This window comes from Camelus bactrianus, chromosome 6, assembly GCF_048773025.1.
Source record: "Camelus bactrianus isolate YW-2024 breed Bactrian camel chromosome 6, ASM4877302v1, whole genome shotgun sequence".
Lineage (NCBI taxonomy): Eukaryota > Metazoa > Chordata > Mammalia > Artiodactyla > Camelidae > Camelus > Camelus bactrianus.
In genome coordinates this window covers 90,848,455-90,862,258 of record NC_133544.1, presented here as the reverse complement: position 1 = coordinate 90,862,258, position 13,804 = coordinate 90,848,455, and the positions used below count along the sequence as shown (strand labels likewise).

Below are 13,804 nucleotides of genomic sequence, written 5' to 3'. Positions count from 1 at the left end.
CTGTGACCCTATTTGCATTATAAATATATACCAAACATGGGGTGGGGAGGGTATAGCTCAGTGGTAGAGTGCTTGCTTAGCATGCAGGAGGTCCTGGGTTCAATCCCCAGTACCTCCATTAAAAAAAAAAAAAATAAGCAAATAAACCTAATTACCTCCCTCTCCCAAACAAACAAACAAACAAAAAACCCAAACAATATAACAGAAGTTATATATATATATCTCAAACATAAGTGCATCACAGCCAACAGTGCGGTTGAGTTTCAAAGAGCATGAATGGAAGCATGGAAATCTAGAGCCAAGCGCCAGCTCTCAGCAGCGGGGAGCAGAGCCTTGGGTGGACATTCCCCTGCCTCCCCTTCTCCCACCTGCAGGTAGTGCCACAGGCACCCATCATCCCTTGGCAGTGACAACCCTCCCCTCGTCTGTCTAGTGTTTAGTCACTTGTATCTTAGATTTTTTTTAATTTGGGGATAACAATATGACCCGCAAATAGGTTAATAAACGTAATCTTTTAAAACAAGGAATCTGTAGGTAAATAACAAACAGGATTCTTAGAGAAGAAAATGTGAGTGGTTACTTTACCAACTTACACAGACTGAGTTCTAAGTCAAGAAAGCCACCCGGGGCAAAGTGGGAGGCCTGTTTAGAGGGCAGTCAGGCGATCTGGAGTAGGTGAGGTGTCTGTGGCCAAAGGGTGGGGCATACAAACAGCAATAAGGAAGCCTCAGGATGGAGGGGTGGGGAAAGCAAACCGGAGAAGAGGCGTCTGTCACCAGCTCCCATGAACGTTCTCCTGTCCTGTCTCCAGCTTTCTCTGTGTGCTCTCATCTTGACAAAGAACAGAGAGTCTGAGCTGTAGATTTACAAGCTGTAAACAGCAAACTAGGCAGCAGAGAACCAAATAGAAAGATTCTGGCAGACAGCTTTGCTTGTACCATCTTCTTCCTGGCCAAGGAGTGTCCCTGCCCCTATTAGGGTCTGGAAGAGTGAAGAAGTCGTTAACCGGGGCATGGAGCTGACTCTGAGAAGTGTCCTCGGCTCTCTTCTTTCCCACTCAATATAATACCATCATTGGCCCTCTGTATAGGGATGATGGGAGCCGGGCAAGTTCATTGTGAGCCCTCCAAGCCCAAGGAATCACCTCAGTCCCTGCCATGGATTTCGGGTGCCAAAGTGGCATGCAATTTGAAAATGAAATGAGGTCGGCCAAGGGCAAAAACTGAAGAAAAGGCCAAACCAGGTCTTCAAAGGTAGTGGGCCCAAGGCTACTTGCAGTGTGAGTCACAGGGAGTGAGTGGCTCAGGCAGGAAGAGAAGCAGTAACAGCAGATGGAAATGGAAAACACGAGACTCAGGAGCTCAGGGACGATTGCCTGTGACTGTCATGTCACCAAGTTGATAGGCACGCCTGGTTCTGCACTTGCCGGGGTGTCCCAGGAACTGTCAGAATGGACTTGGCTTCAGAATCTGCGGTGGCCTGCTGGGGCAGTATATGCAAAGCAGGTTGCAGAACCCAGAATTCCTTCATGCCTGGGACGAGGAGGTCTAACCAATCTGTTGCATTTTTCTTCTGAGGTTCCAAGACAAAGTCCTGCCAATACATTAGTAAGAGGGAGTTTTTTCACTGTTGATGGCACGACTCACTGAGAATCAGGTTACTTAGTCTCAAAACTGATCAGGAAGTCAAAGGGGGAGACTTAGCTTCATGAAAGTTTCGAGCTGGGACAGAAGCTGTATGGCCTTTTATCCCATGTGGCCATCAGTCAAAGAATTTGGACATGCACTGATCATATGTGCTTACTTATTTATTTATAAATTATATACTTGTTATCATATAGAGTGAATTATTATAAAAATACCCACATAGAAATGTTTAAATAATGAGATAAAGATGAAATTAAAAAGTTGAATTTTTTTTACTTTATTCACAGCACAAAACTTCTTTCTCTTGCTAAAAAGGTTTATTAATTATAATGTTTCAGTTTCTTAATCTTGTTAATCATGATGGCTTTATACTGACTATACACGTAGCTGAGATTCAGCATTGATGCCGGTTGGATATAAGCCCATATTTTGGTCTTCTGGATAATTTTTAAATTTTGAGGGGTTTGGGGTGCTGACTTTTTCTAAGTTTGATTGGTTGATCACCATTTTACATTTTAAGATGGCTAAAGAAAGGCTCATCCTGAAGAAAAACTTTAGTTTAGTTAAAAATAAATAGCAGAATCCACAAACCCATTCATGAGTAGACTGCAGTACATAACAATGCTCTGGAAAAAAACGTATACCAATGCTGGCCCCACTGTTCATGCTTTTGTGGTTTGGAGCTTCCAGTCTTAGGAAGGCGTCCAGAACTGCAGGTGGCATTATGCACATAGAAGTTCTTATACTCTCTTCCCATGACCAATGGTACTGTCTTATGTATTACATGAGATGTGGGCACCCTATTTGGGAGACCACAGGTCTAGACTAATGGTTCTTTTTTTAAAAATTGAAGTATAGTTGATTTACAATGTTGTGTTAGTTTCAGGTGTACAGCAAAGTGATTCAGTTATATACTTTATATATATTTATATATGTATGTATCTTTCCCAGATTCTTTTTCATTATAGATTATTACAAGATGCAGAATATAATTTTCTGTGCTATACAGTAGGTCCTTGTTTATCAATTTTATATATAGTACTGTGTATCTATTAATCTCAAGCTCCTAATTTATCCCATCTCCTCTTCCCTTTCTCCTTCCCGTAAATTCGTTTTCTATGTCTATGAGTCTCTTTCTGTTTTGTAAGTCAGTTCATTTGTATACTTTTTTTTAGATTCTACATATAAGTGATATCCTGAAATATTTGTCTTTCTCTGTCTCACTTACTTCACTTAGTGTGATAATCTGTAGGTCTATCCATGTTGCTGCAAATGACATTATTTCATTCTTTTTTGTGACTGAGTAATATTCCATTAAATATATATGTGTATCAGATCTTTATCCAATCATCTGTCAATGGACACTTAAGATTGCTTCCAAGTCATGGCTGCTCTAAACACTGGGGTGCATGTATCTTTTCAAATTGGTATTTCCTCCAGATATATTCCCAAGAATAGAATTGCTGGATCACATGGTAATTCTATTTTTAGTATTTTAAGTAATCACCATACTGTTCTCCATAGTGGCTGCACCAAATACATTCCCACCAGTAGTGTAGGAGGGTTCCCTTTTCTCCACACCCTCTCCAGCATTTATTATTTATAGATTTTCTGATGATGGTAGAGTAGAGATTTTTAAACTTTGGTTTGCAATCCTCTTTCACTGGCTCCCAGGTGGGGTCCTGGAATCTGCATTTAGTATTTCTAGTGCAGATGATTGATACCTGGAATCCCTGGGACAAGCATGACTCCCTGGAATTGGTATACTTTTGGCCAAATAGAAGGCCTGCCTCTGTGTGATCAAAAGCCTGGTCCTAGAAATTCTGCTACCCCATTGCCGTGAAGGGTTTGAGCAAGCCTCTTATACAAGGATTGAGCCAGGAGTGGGACCTGCAGTCAAGCTGGTAGGACTGCCAATGTCTGCTTACATTATGAGTCTGATGGAGTGGCAGAGGCCAAAAGTCCATTGATAACAGAGCACAGTTCCTATGAGTAACTGAGAATCAACACTGTTCAGATACCTGAGGCTTCACTCTATAGAAACCCAGGAAATTGAGACAGTTATTCCAAATGAGTACTATCCCTGGATACACCTTTAAAAATGATTTAGAAGCTGGAAAGCCACCTGTAAACCAATGAAGTTAAAACACTCCCTCACACCGTACACAAAAATAAACTCAAAATGGATGAAAGATTTAAACATAATACAGGACACCATAAAACTCCTAGAAGAGAGCATAGGCAAATCATTCTCTGACATATATTACAGCAGTGTTATCCTAGGCAAGTCTCGCAAAGTAATAGAAATAAAAAACAAAAATAAACAAATGGGACCTAATCAAACTTATAAGCTTTTGCACAGTAAAGGAAACCATGAATAAAACCAAAAGACAACCTACAGACTAGGAGAAAATATTTACAAAGGATGAGACTGACAAAGGCTTGATTTCCAGAATATATAAACAGTTCATACAACTCAATAACAAAAAGCAAATAACCTAATCAAAAATGGGCAGACAACCTAAATAGACATTTCTCCAAAGATGTGCAGGTGGTTAACAAGTGCATGAAAAGATGCTCAATTATCAGGGAAATGCAAATCAAAACTATAATAAGGTATCACCTCACACCAGTCAGGATGGCCATCATTAAAAAGTTCACAAACAGTAAATCCTGGAGAGGGTGTGGAGAAAAGGGAACCCTCCTGCACTACTGGTGGGAATGTAATTTGGTGCAGTCACTATGGAAAACAGTATGGAGATTCCTTTAAAAACTAAAAATAGAGTTACCATATGACCCAGCAATCCCACTCCTGGGCATATATCTGAAGAAAACTCTAATTCAAAATGATACATGCACCCCAATGTTAGCAGCAACACTGTTTACAACAGCCAAGACACAGAAGCAACCTAAATGTCCATTGACAGATGACTGGATAAAGAAGTTGTAGTATATATGTACAATGGAATACTACTCAGCCATAAAAAAGAATGAAATAATGCCATTTGCAGCAACATGGATGGACCTAGAGATGATCACACTAAGTGAAGTAAGTCAGAAAGAGAAAGAAAAATACCACATGATATCACTTACATGTGGAATCTTAAAAACATGATTCAAACTTTATTTACAAAACAGAAAGAGACTCACAAACATAGAAAACAAAATTATGGTTACCAAAGGGGAAAAGGTGGGGGAGGGTAAATTAGGAGTTTGGGATTAACAGATACACACTGCTATATATAAAATAGATAAACAACAAGGTCCTACTATATAGCACAGGGAACTACATTCAGTATCTTGTAATAATCTATAATGAAAAAGAATATATATGTGTATGTATAACTGAATCACTATGCTGTACACCAAAAACTAACATAACATTGTAAATCAACTAAACTTCAGTTTAAAAAAAAATGATTTAGAAAAAATATCCAATCAACATCATCCTCATTATCATCATTATCATGAATTTCATCATTATTGTCAGTATTTCTAAAACACTTGACAGTTTGCAAAGGACTCATTTTTTAACGTATGAGGTAGATATGTACCCTTTCCTTTTAACGGTATGCAAACTGAGGCTCACACCAGTCCCAGGTCACACAGGTCATCGATGGTCAGGCCCAGAGGCAAGTCCAGTCAAGCATCTGCAACCTAGTACTCTTGTATGCCATAGCTACCTGAAAACCAAGGAGCCTGGCTTGCACAAAGGATGGTTTTCCCTGTTAGCAGGTACTGCTCCAGAAAACATCTGGTAGTTTGGTCTAGTAGAGACAAAACCCAGTGGGTGCACAGAGCGATGATAACGGACGCCAGCAAACGCAAGGTTTTCCCAGCGGTCATTCAGAAAACAATAAGGATGCTGTCAAAAGCGGTGTATTTTCTCCAAAGAGCTCGAAGTGCTTTTGTGTTGTTTTCAAAATAGGTTTCATGATTTTCCCCACTTTGGCGATGATTCTTCCTCTGGGTCAAAGTGTGGTTCTTCCTCTTCCCCTTGCTGGCCTGCACAGATTTTATTGCCTGTGGTACTGCTCACACTGTTCGTAATGACCACACTTTTCTTATTGACATTAGGAGTTGAGGGGAGGGTATAGCTTAAGTGGTAGAGCGCATGCTCGGCACCCACGAGGCCGTGGGTTCAATCCCCGGTTCCTCCTCCAAACAGAAATCAATGAATAAGCCTAATTACCTCCCCCTCATTAAAAAAAAAAAAAAAAAACCACAAACGACACTAGGGGGGTCACCACCATCTGTACCGACACTATCAGAACTGCACAGAAATTTTCATTTTATGTTCTGTTGTATTAGTGTTTAAAGAGGGGCGGAAAACAAGAACAAAGCAAATACATGATAGAAACAGTGAGAAGGAAGGAAGATGTTTTTGTTAAATGCTGAGTGTGGATCAGAATTTTTTTTTAATTTATTTTGAGGTTTTTATTTATTTATTTTTGATGGAGGTACTGGGGATTGAACCCAGGACCTTGGGCATGCTAAGCAGGGCTATAGCCTCCTCCCCACTAGATCAGAATTTTCACTCAATTATTGAAACACCTTGGAGCCAATCTCTTCTGGGTTGTTACAAAGCAGTAGACAAATCCCACTTATACAGAATGATTCTACATTTCAGTTACAGAGAGAGATTGAAGCACAGGTAACAAGATGGTAACACTTGGTAATCCAGGAGAAGGGTGTTTAGATGCTCACTGTTCTTTCAAATTTTTTGTGAGTCTGAATTTTTTTTTTAAGGAAAAATAAAAAATTTAAAAAGCATCATAAGATAAAAAAATAACAAACTGGAAAAACTTTTCCAACAGATAGGACACAAAAATTGCTAACATTCTTATGTACAAAGCACTCTTGCTAATAATAAAACACATGACCTAGACAAAGGGACATCAATAGACTACTCACAGAGACAGAAATGCAAATAACCAGTAAATACGTGCAAAATTTTTAATCTCACTGGTAAACCAGAGAAATGCGTATTAAGCTATATGTTTTTATTTTTCTTAACAAATTAACAAAACAGATCATTTAAACCACCCTAATACCCAGTACTGATGAGGGGGCCGAAAGGTGGGCATACTTCTATAAACACTGGTGGAGGTGTTAAGTCGTCACACTCATCTTAAAGGAGATTTTTGAACTTTTGTGGGAAGATCTTTTAAATTGCTAACTTTTAGTTTAGTACTTGTACCTCTAGGAATTTAACCCAGGAAATAAGGAGAGGTACACATAGATCTCTGTATAAGTTTGTTCATTTCAGTGTTATAATTAATAGCAATAAATTTGGAAATACCGTCGACGTTAACAGTAAAAGAATGATTAAACCTGTAACATGTATATGTGTATTATTGATATGGTCCAAGAAATATGAATGACATGGAAAAATTCTCATCGTATGTATTGAAGGGAATAAAGGAAGATGCAAAATTGTATCTCAGTTCCAATCACTCCTAAATACATAATCTGCAGAGGTAAAAGGATTCATAAGAAATACACCAAGAGAGTTTCACTTCCAGGGAAACGGTGTAGACATACTTTCCCCTATTCTGTCTGGTAAATACAATAAAACCCTGGATGTTATATATAAAATAAACTTAATAAGACTTTGAAAAGTGGAGATAAGGGGAGGATGTGATGGTTTGGTCCCTGGATTTTCTGCTTGCCTCATATATCCCATATCTGATCAATACTATTTTCCTTTCCTCTGAAGAAGTTCTTTTTAACATTTCTTGAAAGACAAGCCTCTGGTGGCAAATTCCCTTAGTTTTCGTTTGTCTGAGAGCATCTTTATTTCTTCTTTACTTTTGAAGGTAATTTCACTAAATACAGAATTACAGGTTGGTGGGTTTTTTCTTTCCACATTTCAAATATTTCACTCCATTCTCTTCTTGTGTGCATGGTTTATGAAGAGAGGTTGGACGTGATTCTTACCCTTGTTTCATAGGTAAGTTTTTTTCCCAGTCTCCTTTCAAGACTTTCTCTTTGTCCTTGGTTTTCCATAGTTTGAATATGATATGCCTAGGTGTAGATTTTTTTGGCATTTTTCCTACTTTGTATTCTCTGAGCTTCCTGGATCTGTGGTTCAGCATCTTTCATTAATTTTGGAAATTTTAACCATTACTATTCAAATATCTCTTCTGCTCCTTTGTTTCTTCTTTTTCTGATATTCTCATTATGTGTCGGTTACACCAATTATAAACCGTCCTATAGTTCCTGGATATTCTGTTCTGCTTTATTCATTCTTTTTCCTCCTTGCAGTTCAGTTTTGAAGTTTATACTGATATTTCTTTCAGCTCACTGATTCTTTCCTGGGCCCAGCCCAGTCTACTGATATGCCCATCAAACGCATTCTTCATTTCTTACAATGGTTTTGATTTCTAACATTTCCTTTTGATTCTTTCTTGAAGTTTCAACCTCTCTGCTTACATTACCCATCTCTTCTTGCATATGGTCTACTTTTTCCATTAGTACCCTTAACATGTTAATCACAGTTATTTTAAATTCCTGGTCTGACAATTCCAAAATCTCTGTCGTATCTGACTCTGATTCTAATGCTTACTGCCTTTTTTTTTTTTTCTTGCCTTCTAGCAAGGCTTGTCATTTTTTGCTGGAAGCTGGACGCCATGTATTAGGTATTAGGAAATATACTAGGCATTTAGGGTGAGGTAAGGGGGACTTTGTCTGGCCAGTGGTTATGCTGTGTTTACTGTTTGCTGTAACTCTAGGTGGCTGAGGCTTCAATTTCCCCGACTACCTTTGTTTTTGTCCCCCTGACTATTGTTGTTGGGTTTCCCTAGAATCTCCTTCCTGAATAGAGTCCGAGCCTTATGGTTCCTTCATCTGCAATCCTCTGCATGCAGAGGCTCTGTGGATGCATTCACAAATCCTATGATTAGATCTCAGTCTTTTAGTGGGTCTGTGTCCCTGCAGTATTACCTTCATGAGTTTTCTCAGCATTTCCCCCTCCCAGGTGAGACAGGAAGACTAGAGTGGGCTGGAGTTAGCTAATTGCCCTTCTTCAGGTCAGATAAGGCTTTGGTACAATAGTTTTCCTTGAGATCCAGCCTTCCTTGCAGAGAACAGAACAAAGAACAGAACTCTTGGAGTATTTTGAAATGCTTTCTTCTGTCTTTCCCCTGCTGGAAGCAGTAGGGGATTTTTCTCTGATCTTCTCAGAGAGAATGGCGGGGTGCCTGGAGGTAAAACTCATGGAAGTATAGGTCCTCCTAAGACTTGGCCCCCCAGAGTTTTTAACTCTCAAGCTAATCCACACATAACTCTCAAGTGAACCCATGTTTCTGCTCTTGGCCTCTATCCACCTCTTTCTTCAGTTGTTAAAGACAGCAGTTTTCTCTGTGATCTCAAGTCTTTGATGGATCTAAGAACAATCGTTTTTCAGTTTCTTCAGCTTTTTCTTGTTCTGAGGGTTGGAGTGATAACTTCTCAGCTCGTCACAGGTTGGAATGAAACCAGAAGTCCGAAAATTGCTTTTTAATGATAATTTTACTAAAGTGAACATCACATAGAATCAAGAGATTGAGTCATTGGTTGTTGAGTTTAATTGACCTTAATTATGTTGACCATTTTAAGTAACTGGAATCCGCTTTCAAATGAAAAATTTTAAGACCTGCATTACACAGATATACTCATTCTTACAACTTTATTTTGTTTTTACATTGCTATCCCACGGACAGCTCACTGCTTAACAAGGAAGACCTTTAACTGCCTTTGATCCTTAAGTCTTTGCAATTACATAGAATAGCCAAAGTTTAAAGAATATAAGGATGAACTTCTTTGGGATCAGCATTTTGAATGTATTTAACACTGGCTATCTTGTGACTTGATTCTATTAAACAAGATACAGCGTATTGTACTTTCTTAAAATCAAGAAATGTTTTATAGTGTAGTAATTCTGTCAATTGTGAGTTATATAAACTCAGCCAGAGATAGAGCTTTTTATTCATGCTATGATGGTCATTATCAGACTTGGAAATTCTTATGCTTAATAAAGAACTGCAGCTTTACAGTGGTAAAAGTGCTAAAGTTGGTCAAATTTATTGTAATTACCAATAGAATAGTTCCCGCAAAATGTAATTTAACTAGGAGGCATTGTTTTTAAATTGCAATTTGTGAAGTTTTTAAGATAGCAGATTTGATTTAAATTTTTTTTCACTTAGGTTGCTTCCAGCTGTAATTGATCAGAAATCATTTATTTTCCCTCTGGAATCAGGGGGTAAACTTTGGCCACCCCAACGACTGCACGGTTCATTTCCACGTGCCTTTCCAAAAGTGAAGGTAGGAAGAGAGGGACAGACAGTGGATTGGTGGTGGCCGGAGGTTGGAAGGAGGAGGGGAGGGTGGGCAATGACTTCTAATGGGTGTCAGGTGTCTTCGGGGGATGATGAAATGTTCTGGAATTAAACAGTGGTGATGGCCGCACAACTCTTGTGAATCTACTAAACATCACTGAATAATACGCTTTGAAAGGGTGAATTTAAGAGATGTGAATTACATTTCAATAAAGCTGTTAGAAAAAAAAATTTTTTCAAAAGTGTGGATGGGCAATTGTGTTCTAAATGAGAATACATGCCACTGTTGTTTCAGGTATGTTGACGGCATGGTCAATTTCTATGACAAGAGAGCTTTCTTTGAACGGAGCCCTAGAAGTAAAGTTCCCAGGTGGCAAAGAATAGAGTCCAAGAGGTGTCTGTTTTTGCCTCCATCGAGTGGACTTTCACTCTGATTCCCCTTCCCTCCCTGACTCCTCAACAGGTGCTGCTCTCAGTGCTTTGGGAACACTAACTTGTTTAACGTTCAGAACAGTCCTAGAAGGAGATGTTAATATTACATCCATTTTATTGACGAAGAAACCAAGGTTCACAAATGTTAAATAAATTGCCCAAGAGAACACAGCGAAGGTCAGAGCCAGGATTATGAACCCAGAAATGTGGCGATCCAGAGCTGTTCTCTTAACCACTGTGGTACCCTTTTTAAAATAATAGCTTTATCAACATATAATTTGTATCTTATAAAATTCACCCTTTAAAAAGTGTTCAGTCAGTGGTTTGTAGCATATTCACAGAGTTGTGCAGCCGTCCTGTGGCACCCTTTCTACAACTGTTTGTGTTGGTTGTAGGCACTTTGGCGATGAGCATCTTTGCTGAGGACATCTTTGCCGCAAGCATTTTCGCCGCATAACTAATTGGCCATAAGGCGATTTTGTTGTAAAATAATGAAAAATACAAGAGGAACATTAACAAGGACATAATGAAACATGAGAAATTAATAACAAAATTTAAAAGAATTTATTGCACAATACAGACTTTTTGAATGTATTTAAAATGTGTGTAGATCATGGCAATACTGCACAAGTAACTGATTTTATTTTGTGGGTTGTACCTCAGCGTTTGTCTTCCAAGTCTTTCATTCGTAGGATTTTATACACTTTTTTTTTAGCTTGTTGATTCATCTCCCTGTTTGGCATCATGCTTTTTGTTTTTCACTAACATTTCTTCCTTCTTTAAGAGAAGTATCAGTTTCCAAACACTGGGGTCCACGTTTGTGCCTGAACTTTGTGTTGTGCCGTGAAAGCCTCTACACTGATGTATTCGTGGCATATTTGCCACATGTCCTTTGGTAGATGTTGCAAAGTTCTACAGGAGACATTGGCTCAAGTCTGCACCATCAAGGCCTTCAGACTCTCTCTCCTTCAAGATAGTGTGCTTCAAAACAAGAAACCAACTCTTGGGCGAAATAATCATCGTCCGGATAAAGGCATCAATAACGTCACTAACCGGAAGAAATGATGATGCATTTCAATCAGTGGGAACCAAACTGTCAAACCAAAAAGAGTCAACCAGTTATTCGATCTTTCATGGCACAATTGCCTTACGGCCAATTAGTTACGTGGCAAAAATGCTTATGATAAAGACGTCTACAGCGAAGATGCTTATGATGAAAATACTGGACACAGTTTGTATAATTCTGTATTTTCCTTTTATTATACTTGTCACAATTTATAACTAGATATTGAGTTGTATGATTTTTTTTTTTTAATGTCTGACTTCCTACTAGATTACAAGCTTAATGAGGGCAGGATCCATCAGTTTGTCCACCTCCATGTAATGCCAGGGAACTCTGAATAAATGTTTGTTGAATGAATAAATGAAACCACCACAGTGACCCCTAATGATGTGCTCATCCCCATATAAAATACTAATCCAGCCTCCTCTGCACTCTCCCAAGGTAGCCTACTCCTACCTTTGTCACTACACTTGTCACCTTGGGTTCCTTCAGCCACTATCTGTGGAGTACTGACTGTGTGCCAAGGACTGTCAGAGGCACACTGGGGTGAACAATTCAGACCAGGTGCCCACTGTCATAGAGCTTACATTCTAGGCGGGTGGAGACAGACCATCAGTAAGAGTATACCAGGTAATAATAAAGGCTTTCACAAAAATAAAACAGAGTGCTGTGATAAAGAGAGCTTAAACCTCTCATCTTCCTTACTTCCAAGTCTCTGCTTTTGTTCAAATTTTATTTTTTTGCCAAGAATCTCAGGAGGGCCATAGTTGGTCCACAAGCAGAAGATTGGAGATCTCTAGTTTATAGAGACAATGAAATAAAATATATGAAATTAGCACTATTTTAGAACACAGAGTTGCTACTGTTATTCCAGAAAACAAACAAAGAAAACTATGGCCAGAAATTTATTTTCCCAAAAGAGTTTTGAATTCTGGTAAGTGATTATAAAAGGCAAGGAATCTTATGTGTCTGTGTTCTTTGCGGGGGGGGGGGGGTTGTTGGGGGAGGTAATTAGGTTTATTTATTTATTTACTTTTAATGGAGGTTCTGGGGATTGAACCCGGGACCTCATGCAAGCTAGGTATACACTCTACCATTGAGCGCTGCCCTCCCCACTCTGTGTTCTTTTAAATACTGTGAGCCTGGGTGAGCTTCATTTAGAAAAGGGCATGGACAGTTTCCCCCGACTTCACCTCCAGGGCTGGACCCCTATTGTTGTTTTATATCTAGTATCAGTGACATCTGCTTAAAAACGCATAACCGCTGCCACAAAAGATAGCCCGAATTTTGCATTCTAAAGTCAATGACAGCGCTGTGTTCCCAGCTGTTCTGCGAGCCTGCTACACCAACTTAAAGGCTTGCATTTTTAAGTCGTTGTGGAACCAGCTGAGATAGCCCCACCTCTAACTGCTCACTGTCAACCTTTTAAACTCAGTAAACCCCAGTTGCTACTTTAAGCTCTCTCCAAAGCGAAGGAATCAATTTTTGGAATTCCCTCCCACGCCAAAAAATCTAAATGACAAATAATTAGGAGTTTCTCGATTGTAGTTAAGAATCACAATTTAGAATTGTTTGTCAAGCTGCTTTTACATTTGAAAAAGCCCTGTTCTGATGGTTTTTCTTTACAGTAGAGCTTAGCTCCAAGTCAACCCCAGCCCAACTTTTCTTCCAGGCACCTTGGGCTAGGGGCACAAAAGTACTCACCACAATCAAGGAAAGGGTTTGAAGTAACAACAAAAGATAAGGAGGTGGGAGGAAGAGAAGGAGAAAAACTTCATAGGCTAAGAGAGTGTTTGATTTTCCTGCTGGCTCTGGCGAGCCAAGTCTGAAGGCAATTTCAAAATAGAAGTTCCTGACGTTAGATCCAGGGGCCTACTCAGAAGCATCATACATGTGTGCGGAGCAGGGAAAATAAACCCAGATCCCTGAGTTATTCTCCCAATGAACTCCATAAAAAGGATGCTCTGTCAATCAAACAAAAATATCTATTGTGGCCCAGTATGACGCAATGTGCAACCTCTGTGTCTAAGATGGGAGACTCTTCCATTCTGTGAATTTGGATCTCACTGAGAAAGTGAGTTTCAAAATTTGATCAAGACTAAACAACCCAATCCAAAGATGGGCAAAAGACCTAAACAAGCAGTTCTCCAAGGAAGACATACAAATGATCAAAAAGCACATGAAAAAATGCTCCATATCACTAATTATCAGAGAAATGCAAATCAAAACTACAATGAGGTATCACCTCACACCAGTCAGAATGTCCGTCATTCAAAAGTCCACAAACGACAAATGCTGGAGAGGCTGTGGAGAAAGGGGAACCCTCCTACACTGCTGGTGGGAAT

At 39.2% G+C, this 13,804-nt stretch overlaps 1 protein-coding gene across 1 annotated transcript in view; it reads left to right on the top strand.

Moving 5' to 3' along the window:
* LOC105069619 (IQ domain-containing protein H) overlaps positions 1-13,804 on the top strand; it is a 61,745-nt gene that overhangs the window by 9,900 nt on the left and 38,041 nt on the right. The window contains exon 4 of the mRNA XM_010955778.3: positions 9,833-9,950. Within this exon, the coding sequence (XP_010954080.3) occupies positions 9,833-9,950 (118 nt within the window). The remainder of the gene's footprint in view (positions 1-9,832; positions 9,951-13,804) is intronic.